Raw genomic sequence first — 9,346 nt, forward strand, 5'->3', positions numbered from 1 at the left:
AGATCCAGAGGCCAACGTGAGTAGAACACATGGTGATGTAGCTAGGGTGTGGTTCTCATATGGTAACTCTTAACATTGTCCAGTTTTGAGAAGACTGCAGCTCCATTATAGTCATATTAATATACTGCCCAGAGTGGGTCTAATATGGCATTCGCATTGAATTGCAACATTCGGCCAATGCATGGCATACTGTAGCTTTCATTTGTCTTCTGGGGATTACTTCTTTTGGAGATATTAATGGGAAAGTTCTTTCTCTTTCTGACCTTCCCAGTTATCTTAATTTCTTCTCAGTTACATTTTCTGACATGAAAGCGAATGCTCAGGTATTCTTGATTTAGAGATCTGATGTATCTCTATTAAAATGAACCTGGAAATCCTTTGTTTTACCAAAGCCATAAAATAAAGTCTTGTCCTCTAATAGTCTACAAATATTGTATTTTATTGTTATCAGAATTTTGGCCAATCGTATTTACAACATTTTTTATTTTAGTGTATAAGCAAATCAATATGCATGTGATCCTCGAATGACACAGAACTCATTGCTTCTGTGGCCACTGCACCCCTTTGTCACTGTTTTGTTGAATGAACCCTCAAACGTAGCGGTTTCTAATTTCCATAGGATAAAATCATTCTCTTTGTTGGCACTAATTTAGTCTTGTTCAGAGCAGAGAGCGGTTATGCTTTTGCATATTATTTAACATTAAAAGACCAACAAAATGAGCCTGTGGTTGCACCTAGACACGTCCCTTGTTCAGCTCTGGGAGAAAGGGGTTCTGCGAGTTGCTGCTACTGTCACATGACAATTCCCGGTTCCTTAGCGTTACCACTGTCACGTGACAAGGGTTATGCTGCTGCTGCTGCAGCTGAGACTGATGTGTGCTGCGCTGCGGCTGCCTCATTTCTCCCAGGAGCCCGAGCACGCTGGCTGCTGTTCACTCTCTTCTCTTCCTCTTTTGCATGGTAAGATTTTTCTGTTCCAAGCAAGGTGGGGTCAGTTTCACTAGCTTCCTTCGGAGCTGAAGGCTCCAGGTAACCGAGAGAACTTGGGGAACGTGACTGTAAAACTGCCCCTTCCACGCCTATGTCTGTTCCATGTGTGACTGTAGGTCCCAGGTCTGCTGACTTTACTGGCACACACAGGTTCTTGGTCCTGTTAGTACTTGCGGGAGCCAATCCAGGTACGGGAGAGCCAATGCACCCGGAAATGGGAGTCACCAAATCTCCCAGCAGAGTGGGAGGAGATAGAAAGGAAAGAGGGACTGAAAAAGACAGGAAAAATAATGAGAGGTGACGAGCTCCCAGTGCTTCCCAGTCCTGTTACTGCAGCATCACTGAGCAGATTGAGAGGAGCAAGAGTAAAAAGGCAGTGCCCTATCTCTGCCTAGTAACCATGCTGCAAAGGAAATGTACTGTTCTTAGGGACATTGTCAGGGAAACTCTCCACAGTGTAGCGTTTTATTCTGCTCCTCTACAGAAATTTGTTCAGTCTGTTAAAGGGAGGTAACACAAATGTCTTGGTTCATTTAGTCCCGGGGAAGATGCTGGGCCTGCACTGTAGTAAAGGGACCAAGCGGTTTTCAATATTAGAGTTTAGAATATCTGCGCCCAAGGAAAGCCTGAGACTTTAGCTTTAAAATGGACCAAAACCCTTTATCACCCTGACAGGTTGTAGAATAGCTTCCTGTGTGTCACTCCAGATCACCTGTTATATTAATTTAGGTGGAATATATGTGCTAAGATAACCCAGTATCTAAACAGTAAGAAGGTCTGAGGTTTGGTATACAGAGACCTCAGCCTGCTTAGTACAATGGCAAATGCACCATTTTAACTTTTTATTAAAGATACAGAAAAGGAAAACCAGTTCAAGTGTTGAAATGTTGTTAAAATGAAAGCTTTACTTAAAACTTTACATTTCTTCTTCCCTTTCTCTCTAGCTGGAGAGAGCTTTAGTAGCAAAACCCCCCTTGTTTGACAGTCTCTTAGATAGTATCAAAGATGCTAATAACTATCCTTTGGGGAAAAGACAAGAAGTTAATTGAGGTGGGCTAGAGCTATTGTGTTAAAGACTCATCCCATTTCATCTCAGGTAGTATTTTGGATTCAGCTAGAGTTGGTAGGGAGGGTGATATCATTTGGATCCCTCTTGCTGGCCTGGTCTGGTCAGGACATCTCTCGGGATGACAAAAAACCCAGCCCCCCAAAGGGGCTGTGGCAACCATGGTGGTGAAGGTTACTTCAGTAGTCGCTCTCTGTTCTTCTATCTATTCTAGTCCTCCCAAAGTCTCTTTCTTTAAGGACCAAAAAAGGGAGTGATGCCAGTGATGTGAGGAAGCAGCCATGTGTTTAACCTAGGCAGAGCGCGGCCTTTAAGGTGAAAGGGAAGGGGCCCTCTGCAAAGACATTGTGCAGGAGAATGACCGGATTTTGCTATCAGTGGTGAAGGATTTGTTTGTCCATATTTAGTAGGAGCTTTGTGATCTCTAGTGTTCCCAGGGTGACTTCAGCTCTGGGTTCTTCTCTGGTTCCCGGAAGGCGGAAACATTCTACACAATATCTTCAAGCAGCCCAAAAATAACTGAGTAATTTGTGTTTGAATTTGTCTCTCCTTTTCTTTTTCTTTCTTTCTTTCTTTCCACTCTCATTTTGCATTCTCTCCCTCTCCCTGCTTATTTCCTTCTCTCTCAATCCCCCTTGCCTTCCCTGAATCATGCTTTCTCCTCCCCTTTCCCCTCTTCTCTTGTAATATTTTACTCCCATTCTTCATCTTTTAATACTCTCTTCACCTCCCCACCAACAGTTTCTTTGCCTTCATCATTCAGTCCAGTTTCTCATTCAGACCCCCCCAAAATTGCCACTCTTAGGTCATGATCCCTCCATCCCAGTCTACCCCATACAAATAATACATCAGCCATGCTGTCACATACAGACCTAGCCACTTACACACCAGTCATCCTGCCATTCTGCCCCTCACACATTAGTCACCTTCCCATTCAGACCCCCAGTCACACTTACTTCTTTGGCTAACAGAATCTCTCCCAGAGGGGCCCTGAGGTCCCATCCACATGGAAGTGGCAGAGAGAGTTTTCCCTGGTCTCCATGGAGGAGTAGAGTAAGAATGAGGAGACCAGAAGTTGGCCTCTCTCCTTCTCCATGTTGAAAGGAAGGGATCTCTGAGTCCTCATTCATTGTCCTGTTCCCCTTGGTGAGGTAGGGGTGAATCCTGGAGGTAGCCATGCTGGACAAATGAGTGAGAGCAGGCAGTGCTAGCACAGAACAGGTCATTGTTCCTTCTCTTAAGCAGCCCAATGGCCTAGATAGGAGGTCACCACCATCAGCAAATGCCTGGCGGCGGCATGCTCCCTGTTATGTATTCACTCCTGATAGCTCCCAAAGCTTGTGGGCAGAGACTGTATTCTCCTATCTCCTCCCTTTGGGAAAGAGGGTCAGAGATACTGCACCACTGCCAATCTCCCTCTGCCCAGGACTTCCAAGGGGGAAAGAACTGTGACATTGACCTGTCCCTGGTCAGTCACACACATAGAATGGCTGTTCCTCCACCCTTGGGCTGGTTCTATTCTCTAGCAGGCCCTGGTCTCTAACAGGCTGGGTTAGAGATGTGCAAGTGGCGCAGTAATACTCTGCCATAGTCCCCCACTGTGTGAAGATCTCTGAATCTCCTACAGGGGGCACAACACATTTCACAGCACATCTGACTTTCCCAGGAGCTACAGTAACTCCTCCCTTAAAGTCGTCCCGCTTAACGTTATTTTGTTGTTACATTGCTGATCAATTAGGGAACATACTCATTTAAAGTTGTGCAATGCTCCACTCTTACGTTGTTTGGCTGTCTGCTTTCTCCACAGCTGGCAGCCTCCCTATGCCTCCTGCCCACCGGCAGACCCCGCGGATCAGCGCCTTCCCCCTCCTCCCCCGCCTCCTGCCTGCGGCAATCAGCTGGCTTGCAGCGTTTTGGAGGCAGGAGGGAGGGAGGAGGAGCGAGGACTCGGCACGCAGGCTCCCCCTCCCTCCCCTGCCTCCCGAACACAGCAATCAACTGGGAGAGGGGAGGAGCCAGGATGCAGCATGCGAAGTAAAGGGGGAAGAGGTAGGTGGGAAGAAGAGGCGGGTCAAGGGTGGGGACTTGGGGGAAGGGGTGGAGTGGGCAGGCCGAGGGTTGAGCCCCCTGCCCCTGGTGCTTGCAGAGTAGGGGAAGCTGCCCTGGAACCTAACCCCTCCCCCCCATTTACATTAATTCTTATGGGGAAATTGGATTCACTTAACATCGTTTCACTTCAAGTCGTATTTTTCAGGAACATAACTACAACGTTAAGTGAGGAGTTACTGTATTTCCTTTCCATACAGATGAAATGTCCGCTCCAGCAAAGAGAGGGGCAGGGTTTTTTGTAGCAAGATGTGACAAACCCTGATCTTGCTCATTTTTCCTACCCAGAGCAGAATTTCCAATTCAAAACCTGGACATAATCTCCCTCATAGACCGAGAGGAAGAGCCGTAAGTTCCTGATCTCCAGGGCTGCGAGGAAAAGGAGATGCTGAGTGGCACCTGTGCAGGTGAGGAATAAGCTAAACTGTCTGGAGAACTGTCAGTGAGTTAAATGAAACTCTGGAATTCCCCCAGAAATGCTGTGAGCTCACACCATTTTGTCCCACTATTGTAACCAATACTCTCGTTCTCAAGACCGATATCTCTGAGAGCTTCCCAGCCATACTGATTGACTTCAGGTGGAAGTCTGTGACCTCACTTGTTTTTCCTCTGAGAGTTCAGATGGAATGCGAAAGGAGAATAGGGCCTCTCCCTCTCTTTTGCTGAAGAATCTGCTCTCAGTTCATGATTTTAGTCCTGTTTGAAACCTGGAACCCTTCTAGTCCTGAAACCCTATTTCAAGCTAGACGGTGAGCGCTCTGGGACAGGAACTCTACTTATTAGTTGTTTGTACAGTGCCTAGGGCAGTGGGACCCTGATCCTTGATTGTGTCTCCCGGGAACTGCGGTCAACTTGATTTCATTTAATTGACTAAATTTTAAAAAATCAATTCTCTCTTTAAACAATATAACTTAATTTATAACATTTTCTATACATTTGTTAATGGTGCTTTTCTGCTCTACTGTATATTCAGAAGGTTCTTTTCAGTAGGCTTGAGAGCAGAACCACTCTTTTACTATCTTATGGGTTACCTGTAAAAACAGTAGGTACCATGTGTTTATATGGAAATATGATATTCCCTTTCTGTTCCCTTTCCCAAGGTTTCCTTTCTCTCCAGTCACTCATCTCTAGATTCTCATTTTATTCTAACAGGTGATGGGATTGTGAGTGAGAATGGGGAGGAGAATCTGCACCAGGACAGTCATGAGTCAGTGGAACCACATGACACATTATCAGGAGCATCCCAAAGGAATATTTCCCAAAGCTCTGAGCAGGGCAAAGCCTGTAAGGGTCAGCATAGATCAGAAAGGCATCAAAGAACTCCTCCAGGGAAGAGACGAGGTAAATCAACTGCATGTGAAATAGGTTTTAGGAAACTGCCAGACATTATCCAGCTGGGAAATCCCAAGATGGAGAAACCAGTAATATGTGATGACTGTGGGAAAAGCTTCCGGCTGAGATCAAACCTCAGACAGCATCAAAGGATTCACACCGGAGAGAAACCCTTTGGATGTGCTGAGTGTGGGGAAAGTTTCCGGCAGCGCTCGCACCTTATTCAGCATAAGACAAAGCACACGGGGGACAGACCCTATGAATGTACCGAGTGTGGGAAAAGCTTCAGTATGAGCTCAAAACTCATTCGGCATCAGATAATCCACACAGGAGAAAAACCCTATAAATGTGGTGAGTGTGGCAAGAGCTTCATTGGGAACTCACAGCTTATCCTGCACCAGAGAGTCCACACAGGTGAGAGACCCTACAAATGTGGTGACTGTGGGAAGAGCTTCAGTGTGAGCTCAGCTCTTACTCAACATCAGAGAACACACACTGGAGAGAAACCTTATGAATGTGCCGAGTGTGGGGAAAGCTTCCGGCAGCGCTCACACCTTATTCAGCATCAGAGAATCCATACGGGTGAGAGACCCTATGAGTGTTCCAAGTGTGGGAAGAGCTTCAGTGTGAGCTCTGCCCTCATTCAGCATCAGAGATTCCACACAGGGGAAAGGCCTTATGAATGTGCCGAGTGTGGGAAAAGCTTCACAGTGAGCTCACACCTGATTCAGCACCGGAGAGTCCACACAGGGGAAAAGCCCTACGAATGTGCTGACTGTGGGAAAGGCTTCCTTTGGAGATCAGCCCTTCTTCGACATCAGAGAATCCACACAGGACAGAAACCCTATGAGTGTACCGAGTGTGGGGAAAGCTTCCGTCAGAGCGCACACCTTATTCAGCATCAGAGAATCCACACTGGGGAGAGACCCTATGAATGTGCTAACTGTGGGAAAGGCTTCACTGTGAGCTCTGCCCTCATTCGACATCAGAGAATCCACATGGGAGGGAAACCCTAAAAATGGGCTGAAAGCTTCATGTCAGATATCCCTCCAGAGTCTCCCAATAGATAGTAGCCAGACATGTTTCTTGCTTTGAGTCCATAAGGCTCTTCTCTTTTCACAGAGAATGAAAAATGCCTTGTTGAGGATGGTCAAGTTAAACAAAGAGGAAATGTTGGTGCAGGGAGATGAGTCATGTAGGGGCCTGAGGTGTGGAGAGGAATGTATGCTGGGAGCCAGAGCCAGAGACCAGGAGGGGCTGTGGGCAGCGGGAGGATGGAGCATTTGGAGAGAAAAGAGAAGCTGTTAGTATAATTGGAGAGAAGTCTCCCATGAAAACCAGGGCTGGAACTAACAAGGACTATGCCAGGGGAAAGGACTGGGCCCAGTATCATTGGTTCCCCATGTGGAGAAGCAGGAAGGGGTAGCGATCCGAGGGCTTGATGAGTCTCGGCAGTCTCTCCGTCATATCATGAATCCTAGCTCCAGACAAGCAGCACACTTCTCGGTTTTCCTGGTCAGGATGGCAGATAGATGACTCGGTCCCCTTTATGATCTTGGGATCTTGGTAGGATTTATCAAATGAAGATCTCAATCCCTTTGGTTTCAATGACTGAATTCCCAGATTTTTGGTCATCTGTTATAAATTTCAACTTTGCCAGTATTCCAAGACTATTTCCAAATAGTTTTGGTGGAAGCAGGTGCTATTCCTGTACACAGATGCTCAGATTTCCTCCCAATAAATGCTGCTATACTGTCAATGACAGACAGTATAGAAGTATTGCCTTCAGAGGTGAAAGTAAGCAGGTCCAGTATGGTACGGTTTACTGGCAAGAGCCAGTACACAGCCAACCATACTGGCAGGGGGCAGCTTCCCCAGGCGGGCAATTTAAAAGGGCCCTGGGCTCCCAGCAGTGGCTGGAGCCCCTGGTCCTTTAAATTGCCACCAGAGCCCCAGGGCACCCAGCTGCTGTTGCAGCTACAGCTACCATGGGGCTCCAGCAGTGATTTAAAGGTCCCCTTTTAGTTCTGCCACGCCTGCCCTCATTATGAATAAAATACTGTATGAATGGGACTGACTTTCTCCTATATGGAATGTGCTATAAGCTAGGAAACCATGAGTTCTAGTCCCAGCTGTTCTGTTAATATATCTGCATATTTCACAACTGTTTTGAGGAGAGACGACTATTATGTATCTGTTTCATTGTGATGATAACTGAGAGCTTGCACAATGTCACTTCAGGCAGAGATGGGAATAAAAATCAGGTCTCTGTTATGACAGACCCAAATATTTCCACTTTGCCACAATGCCTCTCAGAATGAGCGTGCCAAAACTGGGCTTGGCTATCTCTAACCACTAGACTGTAGTTTTCATATATTAATAAATCAAGGCCTGAAGGGACATTATGATCATCTAAGTCTGACTTCTTGCATAACACAGGCCAAAGAACCTCACCTAGTAATCTTTGCATCAAACCTATAACTTGTGTTTGAGCTAGAGCTGATGTTTTAGAAAGAATCCACCATGTCTCTAGGTAAGTTATGCCAATAGTTAATTAACTTCATGTTAAAAAGGTGCACCCTATTTCTAGTCTGAATTTGTCTAGTTTCAGCTTCAGAATGGATCTCATTCTGCCTTTTTCTGACAGATTGTGTGGTGTATTGAAAATTGTGTTAAAATTATAACATATCACTTTAAATTCTCAGGGGTTTTCCTGGTCCTGCTTGCAGGTTAGTAGTGGTTGTGACGTTGCACTCCATATGTTTATGGAAATATGCTTATGAGTGTGAATGTAATATAACTGGAATATGCTTTACACAAAAGGTCTCTTGTAAGGTATCGTTACAAAGCTTATAATCTACTGAGTGTGTTCTTCCTATTTGTATGAATGGGTCATTCTTGTATCTGAAGCTAGAAATATGAAGTATTACTCTTAAGTCCTGTTGTAATTATGCAAAGTGTGGGCCACTAATGGTGGTTTGGACTCTTAATGGCTCCCATTAACCAGGACAATTGGTTGTAAATGGCTCTGTTTACTTGTAAGCCTTCCTGTGTTCCCATGAGTCAGGCCGGAAAGAATGGAGGCTTGGGGTCTCACAGGACATGTGACCATGTCACTTGGTATTGGAATCCATCTTAAACCTGGTGTTTTTCCATTTAGAAGGACGGGTGGGGACCCAGAGAGAAAAAATATTCACGCCTTATACCAAAGCCATAAAAGGGGGTGGAACAGAACAAAGGGGGCTGCCAGACATGAGAAATCTCCTACCTGAGAAATTACCACCTGAGCTGGAACTAACAAGGACTGTGCCAGGGGAAAGGACTGGGCCCAGATTAGAAAGGAGTCTGGTCTGTGAAAGAAGCTTATTGGAACATCTCTGAGGGTGAGATTTACCTGTATTCAATTTCTTAAATGTATCAGGCTTAGATTTGGGTGTTTTGTTTTATTTTGCTTGGTAACTTACTTTGTTCTGTCTGTTATTACTTGAAACCACTTGAAACCTACTTTTTATACTTAATAAAATCACTTTTCAGAGGGGTAGCCGTGTTAGTCTGGATCTGTAAAAGCAGCAAAGAGTCCTGTGGCACCTTATTAGTCTATAAAATCATTTTTGTTTATTAGTAAACCTAGAGTAATTGATTAATACCTAGGAGACCAAATAGCTGTGCATATCTCTCGATCGGTGTTACGGACAATTTATGAGTTTACCCTGTATAAGCTTTATACAGAGTAAAACGGATTTATTTGGGGTTTGGATCTCATTGGGAACTGGGTATCTGTGTAGTGGAGATAGGTAACCTGCTGAGTGGTTTTCGGTTAAAGCCTACAGCTTTGGGGGCATGGTTCAGACC

The 9,346-nt window shown here is 45.4% G+C and overlaps 1 protein-coding gene across 3 annotated transcripts; it reads left to right on the plus strand.

Annotated features, from left to right (window-relative positions):
- Positions 1 to 846: 846 nt before the first annotated feature.
- LOC120373562 (zinc finger protein 501-like) lies at positions 847 to 7,368 on the plus strand. 3 transcript variants are annotated; one of them, XM_039492183.1, is made up of 3 exons: positions 847 to 960; positions 4,451 to 4,569; positions 5,315 to 7,368. In XM_039492183.1, the coding sequence occupies exons 2-3, from the start codon at positions 4,548 to 4,550 to the stop codon at positions 6,508 to 6,510; spliced, it is 1,218 nt and encodes a 405-aa protein (XP_039348117.1). In that variant the 5' UTR covers positions 847 to 960; positions 4,451 to 4,547; the 3' UTR covers positions 6,511 to 7,368. The 3 variants fall into 3 exon arrangements, with proteins under 3 accessions (XP_039348117.1, XP_039348119.1, XP_039348118.1); XM_039492185.1 differs by having other exon boundaries at positions 879 to 960; positions 4,456 to 4,569; XM_039492184.1 differs by lacking the exon at positions 847 to 960 and adding an exon at positions 3,984 to 4,105.
- Positions 7,369 to 9,346: the final 1,978 nt, after the last annotated feature.

The sequence above is a fragment of the Mauremys reevesii genome, linkage group 10 (assembly GCF_016161935.1).
Source record: "Mauremys reevesii isolate NIE-2019 linkage group 10, ASM1616193v1, whole genome shotgun sequence".
Taxonomy (NCBI): Eukaryota; Metazoa; Chordata; order Testudines; family Geoemydidae; genus Mauremys; species Mauremys reevesii.

Excerpts from the sequence above, each read along its gene's own strand:
- LOC120373562 (XM_039492183.1), top strand. The coding sequence starts at position 4,548 with ATGCTGAGTGGCACCTGTGCAG. Across the intron at positions 4,570-5,314 it reads GCTGAGTGGCACCTGTGCAG|GTGATGGGATTGTGAGTGAG; the intron begins GTGAGGAATAAG and ends TTATTCTAACAG.